At 42.0% G+C, this 20,010-nt stretch overlaps 2 protein-coding genes across 4 annotated transcripts in view; one reads left to right on the forward strand and one right to left on the reverse strand.

Moving 5' to 3' along the window:
• The window catches only part of LOC121292154 (trihelix transcription factor GT-3a-like), a 28,611-nt gene extending 10,691 nt beyond the window's left edge, over positions 1–17,920 (reverse strand). Inside the window, exons 1-2 of the mRNA XM_041213774.1 lie at positions 17,866–17,920; positions 17,162–17,712 (exon numbers count right to left, since the gene is read on the reverse strand). Coding sequence (XP_041069708.1) covers positions 17,162–17,712; positions 17,866–17,867 — 553 coding nt within the window. The 5' untranslated portion in view covers positions 17,868–17,920. The remainder of the gene's footprint in view (positions 1–17,161; positions 17,713–17,865) is intronic.
• A 44-nt stretch (positions 17,921–17,964) lies between these two features.
• The window catches only part of nubpl (nucleotide binding protein-like), a 70,822-nt gene continuing 68,776 nt past the window's right edge, over positions 17,965–20,010 (forward strand). The window contains exon 1 of one of the 3 annotated variants that reach the window (XM_041213825.1): positions 17,965–18,257. In XM_041213825.1, coding sequence (XP_041069759.1) covers positions 18,165–18,257 — 93 coding nt within the window. In that variant the 5' untranslated portion in view covers positions 17,965–18,164. The remainder of the gene's footprint in view (positions 18,258–20,010) is intronic. The other 2 variants (XM_041213826.1, XM_041213827.1) reach the window with 2 other exon arrangements.

Genomic DNA, 20,010 nt, shown 5'->3' on the forward strand with positions numbered 1-20,010 from the left:
CCATTCCTCCATCACCCCCTACACCTCAACCCCCTCCCACAGAACCTTCCCATGCAACTGCAGAAGGTGCAATACCCAGCCCTTTACTTCCCCTCACCGTCCAAGGGCCTAAACACTCCTTTCAAGTGAAGCAACATTTCACTTGCTCTTCCCTCAATTTAATCTACTGCATTCGCTGCTCCCAATGCGGTTTCCTGTACACTGGACAGACCAAATGCAGACTGGGTGACCGCTTTGCGGAACACCTTCGGTCTGTCTGCAAGCATGACCCAGACCTCCCTGTCGCTTGCCATTTCAACACTCCACCCTGCTCTCATGCCCACATGTCCGTCCTTGGCCTGCTGCAACGTTCCAGTGGAGCTCAATGCAAACTGGAGGAACAGCACCTCATCTTCCAACTAGGCACTTTACAGCCTTCCGGACTGAATATTGAGTTCAACAACTTTAGATCATGAACTCTCTCCTCCATCCCCACCCCCTTTCCGTTTCCCCTTTTTTCCAATAATGTACATAGATTTTTCTGTTCCCACCCATTTCCATTATTTTTAAATGTATTTCCATCCATTGTTTTATCTTTGCCTTTTAGCCTATTTCGATCCCTTCCCCCCACCCTAGCCCCACTAGGGCTATCTGTACCTTTATTATCACATTTCTTAGATAATATCACCACCTTCAACACCTCTTTGTCCTTTGTCTGACATCTTTTGGCTATCTCCACCTATCACTGGCCCTCTATCTAGCTCTACTTGTTCCCCCCCCCCCCCCCTTAAACCAGCTTATATTTCACCTCTTTTCTATTTTTCCTTAGTTCTGTTGAAGAGTCATACGGACTCGAAATGTTAACTGTGTTCCTCTCCGCAGATGCTGTCAGACCTGCTGAGTTTTTCCAGGTATTTTTCTTTTTGTTTTGAATTAATCTACACTTGGAGAGGTAGGGATTAATCAAGGACAGTCCATGAGGTTTTGTTATGGGGAGGTCATGTCTGACCAATTTGATTGAATTTTTCGAAGAGGTGACCAGTTGTGTAGATGAAGGCAATGCATTTGACGTAGTCTGCTTGGACTTCAGAAAGGCTTTTGATAAGGTCCCGCATGGGAGACTGATAATGAAGGTAAGAGCCCATGGGATCCAAGGCAATTTGGCAAATTGGATCCAGAATTCAGTTGAGTGGCAGGAAGCAGAGGATGATGGTTTCTGTGACTGGATGCCTGTGTCCAGTGGGATTCCACAGGGATCGGTGTTGGGTCCCTTGCTGTTTGTGGTATATATAAATGATTTCGACTTGAACTCAGGAGGGTTGATCGGTAAGCTTGTGGATGACACAAAAATTGATGGGGTAGTAAATAGTGAGGATAGCCTTAGATTACAGGATATAGATGGGTTGATCAGTGGCAAATGGAATTTAATCCAGATAAGTGTGAGGTGATGCACTTGGGCAGGACAAACAGAGCATGGGAATACATGATGAATGGTAGGACTCTGGGAAGTACTGAGGCTCAGAGGGACCTTGGTGTGCCTGTCCACCGGTCCATTAAAGTAGCGGGACAGGTGGATAAAGTGGTTAAGAAGATATATGGGATACTTGTCTTTATTAGCCAAGGCATAGAATATAAGAGCAGGGAGGTTATGCTGGAACTGTATAAAACGCTGGTTAGGCCACAACTAGAGTGTTGCATGCAGTTCTGGAATCCGCATTATAGGAAGGATGTGATTGCACTAGAGAGGGTGCAGAGATTTGCCAGGCTGTTGCCTAGGCTGGAGCGTTTTAGTTTATGAGGAGAGATTGGATAAACTAGGGTTATTTTCCCTGGAGCAGAGGAGATTGAGGGGGACATGGTTGAGGTGTATAAAATTATGAGGGGCATAGATAGAGGAGACAGGAAGGAACATTTCCCCTTGGTGGAGGGATCAATAACCAGGAGGCATAGATTTAAGGTAAGGGGGAGGAGGTTTAGCGGGGATGTGAGAAAGAATATTTTCACCCAGTGGGTGGTGGGAATCTGGAACTCACTGCCTGAAAGGGTGGTAGAGGCAGAAACCCTCATAACATTTAAGAAGTATTTGGATGTGCACTTGTGATGCCATGGCATACAAGGATATGGGCCTAGTGCTGGAAAATGGGATTAGAATGGTTAGGTGCTTGATTGACTGGTGCAGGCTCGATGGGCCGAAGGGCCTTTTTCTGTGTTGTAGACCTCTATGGCTCTATGACATGGGCTGCAGAATCAAAGAGTTGTTTTGAAATTAAAATGATTTGTTTGCATTTCAGTTTGAACCATCCGAAAGCATGCCACGTTGCTATAGTGATTCAGTGTGGAGTCTTGGTTAGAAGGTTCTTTTACTTGATTTATCTGTGCGTTTGCTAACGGAAGCATGCAGTTCAGTTTGGAGAACAGACAGAGGCCGTTGTAGCTTTGCTTTGGTGTAGATTGCATCTCATCGAATTGAGAGAGCCAACACAAGGTGATAGTCAGGCATAGATAGGGTGGTTCAAGCACAGAAAATACTAACTTCATTATTCACCATTTGAAAAGCAGATAGGATTCTCTCCCAGTTGGGAGTTTGAGAGGGAAAAACAGCCGGAAGAAAAGCAGCTTTAGCTTGGAGCGAGTGGAAGAAATCTACAGTAGTCCTCACGGAGCCTTGTAGCAGAAAGCAGTCAGCAGAGTTAGCTTGGAAAGCTGTGGGAAGGCAGTTAGGTATCTGCCGGCAACTTGAACAAGGAGCTGAGGCATCCACAGTCGTGAATTTTGCAAAGAAAAGGTGGAAAGCTGCGTAGACAAGAAGGACCCTCATAGAATCTTACCTCAGAGGATAGCTGGAACACTTAGGAGAATTAAAGTGAATTCCGAAGGGCTGTGGCGTACCTTTGGATTGGTCTCTCGAGAAGTGAATGCACCTTCAAGGTTGTTTTAATGTATAAGGGAATTCGTAGTGAGGGGAAGTAAAAAGTAAAACTGAGTTCATTATATACGTAGTTGTAAACTATAGTGTTAATAGAACTTACTTTGTTTAAATCTTTTTGATATACAATAAAGTTTGTTTTGTTTTAAAGCATGAAATCTCATGGTGTATTTCTGTCAGTTAATTGCCGGGTATATGGATTTCTTCTTTAAATATTAATGGTTCCTAACAGGGTCGTAACAACTCCAAAATAAAAGATTCTAGTCTCCAAGTTTGTTTGCACAATAGCAGATTTATCCTTCATGGCTGTTCTTTGTTCTTATGGAATGCTATTAACCAGTGGTTCTAGAATCAAGAATGATACAGTACACAAGGAGGCCATTTGGCCCTTTGCGCCAATTCTTTAAAAGAGTTTCTGGTCAGCTGTTTCCTGTGCAGTCAACAATAGGTTTTGTGCAAGACTTGGACTGCTACATAAAATTAAACAACAAGGAGATTACTATTAAAATATAGTGGTCTGATTCATTGCCAGTTTTATTCCATTTCCACTGAAAACTGTACCCTCTGACTGAAGTTAAAGTACATAGAGTTCTCACAAATATCCTGAATTTTCCAACACATGTCTGCCACATCCAATAATAGCCCCACTACCCACCAAAAAACATATTTTCATTTGACCATTAGATATAGAAATTCCTATAAAGGCAAGGGTTTTGTTTTCTACTACCTGCCTTTTTGGAAAGGGAACTTACAAAGTATCATATAACTCAATGAATAATTAAGAAGTTGATCCGTAAAGAGCTCAGATTTTAGTATGATTGCAAATGAGTGATTCACCTGAATAGAATCGCTTCAAGACTAAATAATAAAGCAATGCATTTTTTCCAAAGCCTGCTATCTTGATTTGCTTTAATAGTTACAACAAAAGCAGGGGCAACACGGCCTTCATCTCAAAAGGTGACATTAACGCAATTTTGCTTGCATATCCGCACTTACATTTTCACATTCAAATATGCATTGTCTGCTGGCAACTGGACAGGCGTAAAAGCACCCAGAGACAAAATGCATTTCATCTTTTACTCACTGATCAATTAAGATAGATGACTATTGGATTTTCCAGATCTATGTGAAAAACGATTTACCAGTATTGCATCACAAATATTCAAAAGCAAATGTCAGAAATATTCAGCAGGTCACGGAGCATCTGTGGAGAGAGAAACAGTCAACAATTCAGGTCGATGACCTTTCATCAGAATAGGGAAAAGTTAGAAATGTAATGGATAAACGTAATAACAACAAGTGAAATGGGGGAGGGTAGGGATACGAATAAAGGGAAGGACTATGATAGGGTGGAAGACAGGAGAGATTAAATGGCAAAAGATCTAAATAGTGTTTGGTAGTACAGAACTTGAGTATTGCTGGAAAAAGAGATACGTCTAAGCTTTTTGTCTTGTACTCATCAGGACACTCGCAAGAATACCAATATAAGGGGGAAAACAACAATTTATACTGTAAAGCAAAATACTGCGGATGCTTCAAATCTAGAACAAAAAGAAAAATACCTGGAAAAACTCAGCAGGTCTGACAGCATCTGTGGAGAGGGACACAGTTGACGTTGAGTCTGGATGACCCTTCAGACTCGAAATGTCAACTGTGTCCCTCTCCACAGATGCTGTCAGACCTGCTGAGTTTTTCCAGGTATTTTTCTTTTTGTTCAACAATTTATACTGTATGTGAAGAGAGTCCTGATTGGTTGGCAAGTGATGTTGCCATATCGAATGCACCACTGACAGATGGTGTCTGGCAGTTAACTGCCAAGCATTGTTTGAAATTTAAACCAGGTCGCTTGACCCTGATTACTCAGGACAATGCCTTGACCAATGAGTCAGCGAATGGCTGTCACTTATTTTGTTTAGCCCTAACAGGTACAATGTGCATAGATGTTCTTTCCGTCTGCAAAGAACGGGGCCCTGAGAGTTAATATATGTAGCTTCGGTTACATGCAAATGTGCCACATTGTGAGCCGACTGACAACATCAAATTGGTTGTCAGCGTAATTCTTAGCACATTGAGGATTATTTAGCAAATGCTGTCCAATTGCGGAATCACATCTAATGTCGGACACTGTGTTTTGATTTTTGTAAGCATGGGCTGGTTGGGGAGTCTGAATCCTGCCTGTTGTGAACCGAGGCTGGGACATGTTGTTTGATACGATCCGCCAGTCTTTGGTACGTCCGGCTTACATACCTCCCATCACACTGGCACTGGTTTACCACAAGCCAATCTTCACTAGTCAATATATGTGTTGGGATTCTTACAGTTCCACACTCTATAAGATTGGTCTTATTGGCTAACTTGTAAATAGGGCCTGAGCCATTTGCACAAGCTTGATGCTGAAGTAGGGTGCATCAAAGGCAGGATGGATCATTTTGCACTGGATATCATGCAAACTCATGAATGGGATTCAGCCCTGAAAAATGGCCCGTCTACCTCAGATTACCCTGGAAGGGCAAGGTATCTCAAAAATTTGAGCAATAGGCGAAGCTAGCTGTTTCACACTGTTACTATGCAGTCGCAACACAGGTGGTATTCACTACTAACAGGATTCTGCCGTCAAGTCAAAAAGATGTTCTGACTATCACACAAATGAGTAAAGCGGTACATGAATTTCAGTGCCAGTGTGATGCTAGGTATGTAGGCCGTATGTCTTAAAGACGGACGGATCTTACCAAACAGCATGTCCCAGCCACTGTTCACAACGGGCAGGATACAGACCGTACCCAAGTAGCCCATGCTTGCAAAACTCAAAACACATTGTCCGACATTAGATATGATTCTGCGATTGAGGATTTGTGCTAAGAATTACGCTGACAACCAATTTAAGATAGTCAGTCAGGCTCGCAGTGCGGCGCATTTGTGTGTACTAGAACCAGGGTCAAGCTGCCTGGTTTAAATTTCGAACAATGCTTGACAGTTAACTGTCAGTCACCATCAGTGGTGCATTCTCCACGGCAACGCCACTTGCCAATCAATCACATACAGTATAACTTATTGTGTACCCCCCCCACCGCCACCATATTGGTATTCTTGGGAGTGTCCTGATGAGTGCAAGACGAAAAGCTTAGGCATGTCTCTTTTTTTGACAAAAGGTTTGGTGGTGTAGGGCCAAAGGGAATAGTGATGGGACAAGAAACAAGAACAGGTTCCCTGTATGCAAAAGCAAGGGGAAAACAATACTAAAAGTAGAAGCTGGGGCTGTCTCCTTTGAGAAAAGATGGTTGAGAGATTCGATGGAGATGTTCAAAATCATGAGGTCTGGACAGAGAGAAACTGTTCCTATTAATGGAAAGTTTGAGAACTAGAGGACACTAATTTAAAATGTTTACAAAAGAACCAACGGCAACATGAGGAAAAACCTTTCTACGCAGCAAGTGGTTAGGACCTGGAATGCACTACCTCAAAGTTTGGCAGAGCCATGTACAATCCAGTCGTTCAAAAGGGGATTGGATCAGCTCCTGAAGAGAAAAAAAAACATTTGCAGGGCTGGGGGGAAAGGGCAGGGAAGTGAGACTAGCTGTGTTGCTCTTAACAGAAGCCAGCACTGACACAATGGGCCAAATGTGCTATGCTGTAACCATTCTACGATTCTAAGAAACCAAGTCCTACAAAGAAAAAGGAATCAAAGAGATTACAGCTTGGAATTGTTGAACTCATGTTGATAACCTACTGGACTTAACTGCCTAATCGAAAGATTAGATATTGTTCCTTGAGCTTATGTTGAGCTTCACTGGAACACTGCAGAAGGCCGAACAGAGAAGTCAGTATGAGACCAAGGTGAAGTAATAAAATAACAGGCAGCTGGACTTTACAGAGGTGTTCCGCAAAGTCAACATTTGGTCTCCCCAGTGTCAAACAGACCGCATTTGAGTGGAAAATACAGTATGCTAAATTCAAAGGAGCACACGAAAATTGTTGTTTCATTTGGAAGGAGTATGTGGGGCCTTGGACAGTGAAGAAAGAGGAGATAAAAGTGCAGGTGCTGCATCTTTTGCACATGCATGGAATGATGGGGTGGTGGAGTGGTGATTGAGGAGTGGACCGGGATGTCATGGGAGGATATCACAAATAGGAACAAACAAAATACTAACAAGTTAATCTTGGAGGTTAGAGACATTGTTCACAGCCAACATTAATATGTGACCAGTTTTAACAGTAAACTAGAAGTGTAAATAAAGATTCCACTAAATTCATGGCTTCCAGTGACCTTGAGCCATCAACAGGAATGAGTCGCAAAAAAACTGTCAAAAAAAGGACAGTGTATACCTGTGGAGCAATAAAACACAGGAGTTTAAATTTTCTGACTGAGTGCATGTTTATTGATTTGTATAATTTGGTGCTATTGCTATGGATGAATGAACAGAAATGTAAATGTTTTCCAATTCATAAACTTAGTGGTTTTGTGCAGTGGAGCTCTGAGGACAATGTACCTAGTAAACCAGAACTTGAACTAGTGGTAAAATTGCACAATCATTGTATATTGCTGTCAAGAGTCTATGGGAAGGAGATAAAATGGCATTTGCCTTTACACATCTATGCACTGTAGATTAACGATCATGGGTCATATCATCTGTGCACCATTAAATGATTTGGAGAAAACAAAACTAAGAGCGATTTTAACTTTTAGAACCACTGGCAGTACAATGACTTCAGGCAGGTTTGGCTGCAACTAACTTTGCAGCATGTGAGATATCCCATTCACAGGCTCCTAACTAATTGCAGTGTATGCAAGCACCGCTCCTGACAATTATATGTCTATCTGCAAGTTTATGTGTGAAGGTACTAGTTCTTAGACAATATTTCCTTGTTGTTATCATATCTGCCTTACAACCCTGTCAGCCCATCCCAACTTCAATCAAACCAGATTTAGGGGAATTCCCATGGAGAAACACCCTATACTATTTTGGGGCAAAATAGTTAGACCACAATTGCCACAAAAGCGCCTGAAAACCTAAGCAACAAAAAAATGATTGTGAGGCAAACCGAAGATTGTGCAGAGAATCCTTTTTGTAGGACTCTGAATTAACAGTTGTAAACAGCCCAGTCCCTAAAACATTGGAACATATTTTATACGGGAGGCAGATGAATTACTATTAAACACAAATGAACTTAAAGAAATTGCATGAACATTTAAGTCAGCTCTTGGTAATTTCAGGTGAGAGTTTCCTTTGCCCATCAAATCGCCAATGCACATGATACACTGAACAAAGATTTAGAGTGATGTATCTGGTTCTTAAGTAAATTGCTCATATCCATTTGTTTGGGAGATTTTGGTTGACATATGGGAATATTAACTGGTTGTATGCAGCAACTCATTGGCTTACCTACCAAACTTTTATATAAGTCATATATCATACAAGATGTAAACAGGAATGTTTCTACAATCTGAAGGCATTCAATACTCAACAGAGATGAATACAAGGAACAGCTTAATAAAATAAGGACTGCAAAAAGGATAATGGAAAAGAGAATTGCAGGCAATTGTAGAATTGGAAAAGTTTTTCAGTTATGTGGAAAGTCAGAGACTGCCAAAGATTTTATTGGGCCATTGAAGGTTATGAAGAACTTACTATGTATGTTGGAAATATTACATTGAGAACATCACCAAGGTCTTCACTCTTGAATACAATATTTGACAGAATTTAATGATTTCTTAATAATAAAACTACTAATTGTAATATAAATGAACACGCTGTTTTAGTGAGAATTAAGAACCTGAAAGCAGACAGAGCAACTGAATTGGATGACAGCCACCAGAGGGTCCTTGCGGAGATGGGACATGTGTTATATGAGTCCCTTGCCTGTATTTTTAACAGCTCACTGCACTCTTGAACAGAGGTAGGGGGCTTTTAAAAAGAGACAAGATCGATTCAGGTAATAAGACATAGTTTGGCATCAGTAATAGGAAAGAGGCTTGACAGAATGATTGAACATTTGATCATTTGGCTGGACGGGGATACATTAGGGACATTCAATATGGCTTGAAAAAGAAAACTTACAAATTAAGCAGACCGAAAGAAATTGCAAATCAGAGGGTGGCCTACGTTTATTTTATAAGGTCATGGGGAAAATATTGGAAACTAAACAATGGACCATCCCTTCGAGCTTTTTTGGTGTTTGTAGGATATATATAGCTTCTCAAGAAGAGATTTAAATTATTCATATGGCTTCCTAGAACAAAAGGATGGTGTGGAATTGAGGATAATTAGTTTAAATTTCTATCTGGACATCGCAGTCATGCAACATTGCCATGGGGATAGATCAAGGGGAGGTTTTCTTTTTGGTTTTGGGCTTTATTGCAGTGAGAAATCACCCAAGTAGTCAGTTGAAACGTGGATCTGGAGCTGTAAAGCTGCTGAAACCAGCAGCAGGGGGCTTCAGGAACTGAGGGCATTTTCTGATTTGAAGTCACTAAGCAAGAATGCAGTGAGACCCAGGATTGACCTTGGAATCCACAATTCTGTGCTGCTGAGGGAGATTTGGAGGCCAGATGTTAGTGGAAGGATCCAAGAGATTTCATACCTTGGGGAATAGTGGGAACACTGAAGAGAATCAAAGTGAATTCCTGAGAGCTGTGGCACACTTTGGTTTGGTCCCGGGGAGGTGAAGGGCCCCTCAGGACCCTGTAAAGAAAAGGGGATGCAAGGATACTGAAGGAGATGATAATGGAAATTGATGTGGCACTGGTCATAATTTTTCAGTCCACCTTGGACTTGTGCGTGATGCCAGTGGACTGGAGAATTGCAAGCGTTCCTTGTTCAAAAAAGGATGTAAAGATAAGCCCAGCAACTACAGGCCAGCCACTTTAACCTTGGTGGTGAGGAAGCTTCTAGAAATTACAATTTGGGACAAAATTGTCACTTAGGAAAATGCAGGTTAATTAAGGAAAACCAGCATGGATTTAAGGGAAAATTGTGTCAAATTCACTAGCTGGAGCTTTTTGATGAGGTAGGAGAATTTTGATGAAGCTAATGCTGTTGATGTGGTGCATATGGTGCATTGATAAAGTGCCACACAACAAAGTTGTGGGCAAAGTTATAGGACATGGAATAAAAGGCACAATAGCGACACACATACAAAATTGGCTGAGTGACAGGACACAGAGTAGTAGTTAATGGATGTTTATCACACTGGAGGAAGGTTTGTAGTTAAGTCCCCAGAGGGTCGGTGCTGGATCCTTTGCACTTCCTGATATATTAATGACCTAGACCTTGGTGTACAGGCACAATTTCAAAATTTGTGGATGATACAAAACTTGGAAGCATTGTGAACTGTGAAGAGGATAGTGCAGGTTGGTGGAATGGGTGGACAGGTGGCAGGTGAAATTTTATTCTGAGAACATAGGAGGAGTAGGCCATTCAGCCCCTTGAGCCTGCTCCACCATTCAACTCGATCGTGGCTGATCTTCTATCTCTAAAATAACAGAAGTGTGAAAATTCTTACCACTTGAGTAACAGATCCAAATCCAAACAAATAAATTAAGACACAGTTAACTGTGGCCTTTATCCAACACAAAAACAGGCGTTGCATGCTTCCAAATCACCCTCAAACTCAATTTCTCTAAAACTAAAATAATGTGTAAGAAGGTACATCTATAAATGGCAATTACAGACCCATCAGAATCACTTAGCAGTAAACCAACTGAATTATTAGGTAAAAGCAAAAAACTGCGGATGCTGGAAATCCAAAACAAAAACAAAAATACCTGGAAAAACTCAGCAGGTCTGACAGCATCTGTGGAGAGGAACACAGTTAACGTTTCGAGTCTGTATGACTCTTCAACAGAACTAAGAAAAAATAGAAAAAAGATGAAATATAAGTATCGGAGGGGTGGGACAAGTAGAGCTGGATAGAGGGCCAGTGATAGGTGGAGATCACCAAAAGATATCATAGACAAAAGGACAAAGAGGTGTTGAAGCTGGTGATATTATCTAAGGAATGTGATAATAAAGGTACAGATAGTCCTAGTGGGGGTGGGGTGGGGGGAAGGAATCGAAATAGGCCAAAAGGCAAAGATAAAACAATGGATGGAAATACATTTAAAAATCATGGAAATAGGTGGTAAAAGAAAAATCTATATAAATTATTGGGAAAAAGGGGATCGGAAAAGGGATGGGGATGGAGGAGAGAGTTCATGATCTAAAATTGTTGAACGCAGTATTCAGTCCGGAAGGCTGTAAAGTGCCTAGTCAGAAGATGAGGTGCTGTTCCTCCAGTTTGCGTTGAGCTTCACTGGAACAATGCAGCAGGCCAAGGACGGACATGTGGGCATGAGAGCAGGGTGGTGTGTTGAAATGGTAACTGACAGGGAGGTCTGGGTCATGCTTGCGGACAGACCAAAGGTGTTCTGCAAAGCGGTCGCCCAGACTGCGTTTGGTCTCTCCAATGTAGAGGAAACCGCATTGGGAGCAGCGAATGCAGTAGACTAAATTGTGGGACGTGCAAGTGAAATGCTGCTTCGCTTGAAAGGAGTGAAAGGGCCATTGGATGGTGAGGAGAGGGGAAGTAAAGGGGCAGGTATTGCACCTTCTGTGGTTGCATGGGAAGGTGCCATGGGAGGGGGTAGGGGGTGATAGAGGAGTGGACCAGGGTGTCCTGGAGGGAACGATCCTTGTGGAATGCCGCCGGGAGGGGGTGAAGGGAAGATGTGTTTGGTGGTGGCATCATGCTGAAAATAGCAGAGGATGATCCTTTGAATGTGGAGGCAGGTGGGGTGATAAGTGAGGACATGGGGGACCCTATCATGTTTCTGGGAGGGAGAGGAAGGTGTGAGGGCGGATGCGCTGGAGATGGGCCGGACACGGTTGAGGGCCCTGTCAATCACCGTGGGTGAAAAACCTCGGTTAAGGAAGAAGGAAGACATGTCAGAGGAATTGTTTTTGAAAGTGGCATCATCAGAACAGAGGTGACGGAGGCGAAGAAACTGAAAGAATAGGATGGAGTCCTTACAGGAAGCGGGGTGTGAGGAGCTGTAGTCGAGGTAGCTGTGGGAGTTGGTAGGCATGTAATGATCAGATTTTTCTTTTCCCAACTATTTCCATTATTTTTAAATATATTTCCATCCATTGTTTTATCTTTGCCTTTTAGCCTATTTCGATCCCTTCCCCCCACCCCACCCCCACTAGGGCTATCTATACCTTTATTATCACATTCCTTGCATAATATCACCAGCTTCAACACCTCTTTGTCCTTTTGGCTATCTCCATCTATCACTGGCCCTCTATCTAGCTCTAATTGTGTTGTCGTCCCCCCCCCCACCACCCAGCCCCCCCAAACCAGCTTACATTTCACCTCTTTTCTACTTTTACTTAGTTCTGTTGAAGAGTCATACAGACTCGAAAGGTTAACTTGTTCCTCTGTTCCTCTCCGCAGATGCTGTCAGACCTGCTGAGTTTTTCCAGGTATTTTTGTTTTTGAATTATTAGGTGACAGTTGCCAATATTCTGCAGAAAGAGCCACTGATTTCAGCAGTATTTTGTGTATTAATCTTGTACTTTCCCTTGTGGTTGAAATTTATCCACAGATTTCATATCGAGAAATCCTGAGCAACTCTAAAAATGAAAACAGACAAGTGAAGTGGACACTCGGTAGAGCGCATACCTTCGCCAGCTCTTCCTTGAGGCTTTTCCCTGCCTGGTTGATGCTCTGTAACTGCAAAGCTGAAAAAAGAAATCTTTTTATTAAGAACTTCCATCTCACTGCGAAGACTTCAGGCCAATCCACATCCAGCAACCTGCTCTGAAAACTCTGTTCATATTTTAACAGCTGTGACAAATTGCACCGCAGCAGCTGAGACAATCCACAATATCCTAAAACAATCAACACCATTCTAAATAAAACAACCCACAACATTCTAAAGAAGTCAGTTTTCCCCATCTCCCAGTGTAAACGGACCCTTTAAAAAATTCCAGCATCCAAGTCTACATCTTCACCAAAATCTAATCAGTTCTTCCTTGGGTCATACACTATCTGAGTAGCATGTTACACTGAAATCCGTCCATTAGTTTTTAAGTTATATTGCTTACAGACAAATAGGAGATCTGTGGCATAGTGGTAGTGTCCCTACCTCTGAGAAGCTCTGGATTCAAGTCCCACTCCTGGGTTTGACCAAGGAAGGTCAACATGCGTTCATGTGACCAAACGGGTTGATTATCAATTTGTAAACCCTTTCAATATACACAAATGGCAGGCAGGAAGGACGGGAGAGATTCCTGCTCGGCCATTTGATGAAAAGAAATTGGTGCCTCTACCATCACTATCCATAGCTCTAGGCTACAACATGCATGCAAAAGTGCATGTTGCCACAGTAACTCGAACTCCTTGTGGGGGTTGGTTGGTCTGGAACAGATTGGTGTCAACAGTACGATCTCTGTTCTGGTTGGGTGGACTTGGAACCTGCCTCCTTGCCCTACCCATGGTTGAAGTTGTGGTGCTGTGGGTGGAACTTGCCTTTGGGCAGAGAACGGAGGAAGAAGAAACAACAGACGAACAGGGGCAAAAACATTATTTCTGCCCCCCATAAGTGGTGGAGGTAAAAATATTGGAAGTGTTTCAGCAAGGCAAGCAACATTTGCAGAGAAACAGAAGTCAGTCAAATCAGGGTTACTTTACCCTCCATCCCATTGTTTAGAAAATGGCAGGGTTAAGTTTTATTTAATAAAATAACTTTGTAATTAGGTATTCCTTTCCTTGAATAGAATCTTCATTTAAAAAACTTCACCAGGCTGATTTATTGTCCTGACTATTTCTACCACCTTTTAATATTAACCTATTTTCAATCACATTGCTCTTCACTTAAGAATTATAATGCTTGACCAAAGCCATCTTTCATATACCCACATCTACAGCCTTGTTCTGCAAGATAACAAGTAATTGAAGATAAAAAAATCAATTGGCCCACCTTAATACATCTATCCAGAAATAAATGTACCTCTTACCTCCGCACCTGCCACTGCAGCATCTAAATTTTACTTAATTGTTTCAGGGTTTATGCCTCCAATATTCTATCTGGAAGTTCATTCCATATGTTGAACATTCTTTGCTCAACATAGAATATACCTGATAGCTATAGAACATAGTTGATAGCTATCCTAAATTTGTCTTTACTCGTCTGAACCCATGTCCGCTTATCCTACTTTTGCAACTTAATTTACAGTAAAGTTATGGATTTTCCTTGTCCATATAATTTACTACATTACACACCTTTCAATTTTCTACTTTTAAAGGTGAAAATTCCCAGATTCTACAGTCTTTCCTCGTAGCTCAGCTCTTTTGATCTTCAACAATTCAGGCCTTGTTGTTATTTGCTGTTCATATGGCCTCAAGTCATTTCATGTCTGCCTTAGGTCTTGGTGACCAGAAGTGGATACAATTCTCAAGCTGTGGTCTGACTAACATGCCATAGAGTTTGAACACTGTTTCTTCTGACTTAAGATTGTTTAGGCTGTACAGTTTACAATTCTATTTGATTTCTTGAGTACTGCTCTGCAGTGGTTAGGAATGTTGAGCATCTAGATCTTTTCAGTTTCATCTTCAATATTTTTGATGCTAATCATGGAATGCCTATGTTGCCCACCCGCCCCCACCACCTCCCCACCCCCCCTCAATATTTAGGACTTTATGCTTCATTTGCTATTATTCTGCCAATTTACAATTTTTTTTACCTTATGCATTTTCCAAACTGCCTCCCCAGAATCAACTCTTCTTCACATAGTTAGTCATTATTTGAATCTTTGACCACTTTTCTTCAGGTTTCTGAATCCAAGCGGTTGATGCAAATTAGAAAGAATAGCAGTCCAAGACCAACCCCTGAGGCACCGCATATGGTCAAGGAGTTGGTCATGCAGAATCTTCCCATTCTGAATCTATTTTTGTATGTATAATCCTCAAATCTGCTCCTGATCATCTATTCTATTATTTGTCTAATACTGATCAAAGTCTTGTAGTTGCTAGTGTTTGGTTTTGCCCTTTCTGAAAATGGGCGACTTTTGAGGAACAGGCTTGAAGGTCTGAATGTTCCAATGTTTCCTTCTTATATCTACTGGTACCCCACCATTAATCATTGACTCTGCCAATCCCTCACAATTTTCCTCTGCTGTCTCTTAGGACTCTTGGCATAAGTATCATTTATCCCTTGCAACTTGTCTAGGATCTTCATCACATTGATACTGAAGTCACAAATTGTACCCAGGTTAGTACGAGAAGGGCATGTTTCTCATATCCTGGCTTGTGAAATTTTGGAAAAAGTAATTATTCAGAACCCACAATGGTTATGTATTGCATATGAAAAATTACAAGTTCACATTGATTGAATATGCATATTTATATTGCAATCAAAGAAGCTGAAACCTCCTCTCCTCCTTCCCAATTCCAACAATCCTGATTTGACCTATTTTCCAAAACCAAATCTTACTGTGATAAAAACAAAGAATTGAATAAATTATATGTTGCATTATTTATTGATCTTTGTCTTACTAGCTGTAGAGCACGGGGGCAATACTGGTTACTGTTACCTGCGAGCTACTTGAATATAATGTGTAGTCTGGGGTAAAATCAATCGCTTCAGCTGCATTATTCCTGATAAGGATTTATTCTCACTTTTTCTGCCAAGATATCATTGTTTGAATTTAGTCACCACAACCTTTTGGCTTTGTGTAGACACACATCCTTTGCATTGTGCACCTGTTAATGAGAGGTACTTTTTCTTCATGTCATTCGTTTCAACATATCTTCAAAGAATTTTGTGCAATATAGTTACTGCTGACTTTATGCCAGCCAGCAGTAAGTCTGAAGCGAGCAGGGCCATAAACTAAATCAGGGGTTTATGGTTACATTTCACCACATAAAAAGCAAGTGGGTTTCAAAGATTAATTTTATTTTGAACAATAGTGCAAGAGAAGTGTCTCAGTTGCTCTGACATTGTTTTTATTCAAAGTGCTGGAAAAACTCAGCAGGTCTGGCAGCATCTGTGGAAAGTGAAACAGAGTTAACATTTCGAGTCCAATATGACTCTTTTTCGGAACAGTTCCTGTTGAATTTTTCCAAAATTTTACTGGCTCAGTTGATTTATATTCTGCATTGGTTGTACATGTTTGGTGTTGAGTTTATTGTCTTTGTATGCATGTACATTTCTGTCTTCACTTTTGTAGCAATCACACTCAATGTGCCACTGAAGGCAGTGCAGAGATAAAGAGAGTGCGCCATGCGCACACAAAAATTATTGTAAAATCAGAACCTGGAATGCATACCAGGCCCAGAATAAATATTATTGTCAAGCCATGCAGACTTGTAAAGCTTGCCTCTTCTGAGTTTTGCCAACTCATTTATGCTTTCCCATTTGTAGAAAGCTGAAGGGTGAAAAAAAGACCGGTTCAGACAAGAGTATTCCTACTTTCCTAATCTGCAAAGATAGCGTTAAATTGATAATATGTTAAACGTCCATAAAGTAATTTATTACTTGATTTGCTAAAAAACCTCCAGTGTTCTTTCAAACATTGCTTTTTAAAAAAAACATGAAAGTTGATAGCAACAGGACCAAATAAATTTCTAAAAACACGAATCTTGGTGGGACTTTCCCCTTCCAATTTGTAGATTTTGCATAGGTGAAGTAAAACATGTAAATAAATCTAAATAAATCCTGAAAATTGCACAGCCAAATGTTCTACGAAATCTCGGGATTTAAAAGCGAAAGAACAGAAATATTAAGTTACAACCTAATGATGTCCCAAGCAATTATCAATCCTCCAGTGTCTTTTAATGCCTGACGGCAAAAGCGAACAAGAAAAGTCTACCAGGAATGTAAACAAGCGCCTGTTACAGTTATTAATTAGAAGATTTGCAGAATAGACCACTGAACCCCAAAAGACTTTTGGACGAGGGATCACGATCACTTACTAAATATGTAATAAAGCTGGATTTTTACATAATAGCAATGAATTAAGTTCGGAAATGCAGAGGAAACGGAGAAAGGTACAGGAAACCGAATGCATTTATACACAACTTCCTGTTATAGTCAGAGCATTGTTTACATTTGCCCGGGTTGAATTTCTTGTCACATACGGAATTGCAGTCTGGGACTTGACCATCTAATTGTCATATTACAGTTGCATGATCCGTACTTTCCAGGATTTCTCATTTGGTCTACGAAAGACAATTCTGTACGCTTTGAACCAGAGAAAGGTAAAAATGAAATATACTTACTACAGAAAGCACTGGTAGAGGGTTGAGGTTCAAACTGCCGGTTGCTGGTCTCCCCCAACAAGTGATCGGGCTCCTCGGAAGAACAATGGCCATTCCGGCATTCAACCCTTTGACTGATATCGGAGTGCGGACTGCTCTGCTCCTCTTTGATATCCTGCGACTCACCCGTTGTCGCGATTGCGTCCATAAGTACGGGCCGCTCATTGGCGACCCGAGAACCGAGCACCACATCAAGCTGCTCGTAGAAGCGGCAGATCTTCCTCCCACTGGCGCTACAGCCCCTCTTGATGCTGTCCTTAGCCAGGGTGTATTTCCTCTTCAGCCCCTTGATACGGATGCGGCACTGCTCCGGGGTGCGGATGTAACCCTGGTCCAGCAGCTGCGAGGAGATGAATTTAAAAACGTGGCTGTTCCTGAGTTGCTCGTCCAGCGCCGTCTGCACATTCTCCTCGCTCCAGACGGCGATCAGCGCCAGGGTCTCGGCATCAGACCACAGGGCACCGCGTTCAGACCTCACCTCTGACATCATTGGAAAACCAAGCTCCCGGCGCCTGGACACCGCAAAAAAATTAAACAATAAAATCAACCAACTCCTTTCACCAACACCTCCAGGGCGACAACTCTGCGGTCGGCCCCAATTGAACAGCAAATAAATGAAAACAAAACCTAAAAGAAAAGCCCCAAGATTGAAACAAACGGCTCACATGAAAGGCCCCTTCAAATTTGCCCCCTCTGAGAACCATGGGTAGACGTTGACGTCATGACGACTTCCGGTCGTGACGTCATGACGCCGGGGGGGCGGTGGGGGGAGTTTGTTTGCAGCCGGGCGCGCGAAACTTGTCATTTTATCGGTGGTGGGGGGAAAAGAGGATTAATTGTGACTAATTCTTCTTGTTTTTTTATTCGTAACTGTACGGGAGGTTTAGTGGTGTGTTGATATAAACGTTTTGGGTTGGTGCGTGTTAATTCCGTGCTGAGGAAGTACAGCTCCGGCGGGTTTCGGATGGCCCAGCTGCAAAGAGCCTGGCGGCGATGGCCGGTACTGTGTCATATTGTGCAGGGTCCGCCCTTGGTTACGGCTATGCTGAGGGTCTGGGTGAGTATCATTTTAAGGTCGCCCCCCCCCCCACCTCATCTATCTGTGTTATTCGGGTTGTACCTCAACTTTGAGTATGGTCTGTAATAAATCATGTGTTTTTGAACGGGAAGCTCTGAAGAAAGGTCATACGAACTCGAAACGTTAACTCTTTCTCTTTCCACAGAAGCTGTTAGACCTGCTGAGTTTTTCCAGCAATTTTTTTGTTTTTGTTTCAGATTTCCAGCATCCGCAGTGTTTTGCTTTTATCTTAGCGCATCGCCCCCAGTTGATCACAATTAACTCGCCCACCTCCGGTTTAAAATGCAGGTGAACACCAATTCCTGGGGCACAGATGAATATTGACCAGAACATTGGAAATAATTCTGGTGCTCTGTGAATTGGTCCCATGAGATTTCTAATGTTTACTTGAGAGGGTTAAGAGTTTGATGTTTTGATGTCTTATCCAAAAGGCAGCACCTCTGACAGTGCAGCACTCCTTCAGTCCTGCACTTGAGTTTTAGTCTAGATTTTTCTGCTCAAGTCCTGGAGTGAGACTTGAACCCACAAACTTCTCATTCAGATGAGAGCGTTACCAACTGAGCCACAGTTGATAGCAAGTTCATGGAGAGATTTGAAAATTAAGATGAAAATTTTAAAATTGAGATGTTGCTGCTCAACTAGGAGCCAAAATAGTTCAGGTGAACATGGGTGATGACTGAATGAAACTTAGTGCAAGTCAGGACATAGGCAGCAGAGCTTTGGATAACCGCAGGTTTGTGGAGGTGAAATGTGGGAGGTAGGGTTGGTTGACTCAGATAGCTAGAGTGCGATGTTTAATGGCACTGATGGTGTGGGTTCATCCCCTCTGCTTGCTCTATTGTGATAATCATGACATCGTGAAAAGATAGAGATGTATGCAGAGCCATAATTAGTAACATTCAGGCTTTAGAAAACTCTACATGGAGAGAGAGAGCATGTGAGAAATACATTGCAGTAGTCAGGTCTGGAAGTTAGAGGAATGGATGAGGGCTTCAGGAGCAGATGAGCAGCGGGAGAGTTAGAGTCGGGTAATGTTAGAAAAGCTGAGGGAGAAATTGAAATGTTTCAATACGCTTCTGCTTCCATTGGCTACTGAAGGAGAGATTGACTGGAATTCTTGGTTAAAGTATGGAAACTCTTGTTGGAAATATGTGGTTCTGTTGGAGGACAGCATGGGGTTAGATTGTGATGCACCTTGCAGTTGGATAGCCTGTAGCAATTTATTATTGAGGTGCAACACTTGATGCTTGGTAAGTTAGAGGAAGTATCAGACAGAGTTCATGCATTCAAAAGGAGACATGAAAATTATAAGGGTTGATTGCACGAGGTGGCAGAAAATATATTGACACATTTCCAGCCTGTGTTCCTCAAATAAGAACATAAGAACTAGGAGCTGGAGTAGGCAATTCAGCCCCTCGAGTCAGCTCCGCCATTCAATATGAGCGTGGCTGATCTCATTTCGGCCTCAGCTCCAATTTCCTGCCCTCTCCCCAAAATCATTCAACCCATTTCTAATTAAAAATCTATCTCCTCAAATTTATCCAGTGTCCCGGCATCCACTGCACTCTGAGATAGTGAATTCCACAGATTCATGACCCTTTTGAGAAAAGTAATTCCTCCTCATCTCTGATTTAAATCTACCACCCCTTAGCCTAAAACTTTGGCCTCTCGTTCTAGAATGCCCCACAAGGGGAAACATCCGCTCTACGTCTACTTTGTCTATCCCCTCTAG

The sequence above is a fragment of the Carcharodon carcharias genome, chromosome 20, assembly GCF_017639515.1.
Source record: "Carcharodon carcharias isolate sCarCar2 chromosome 20, sCarCar2.pri, whole genome shotgun sequence".
NCBI lineage: Eukaryota > Metazoa > Chordata > Chondrichthyes > Lamniformes > Lamnidae > Carcharodon > Carcharodon carcharias.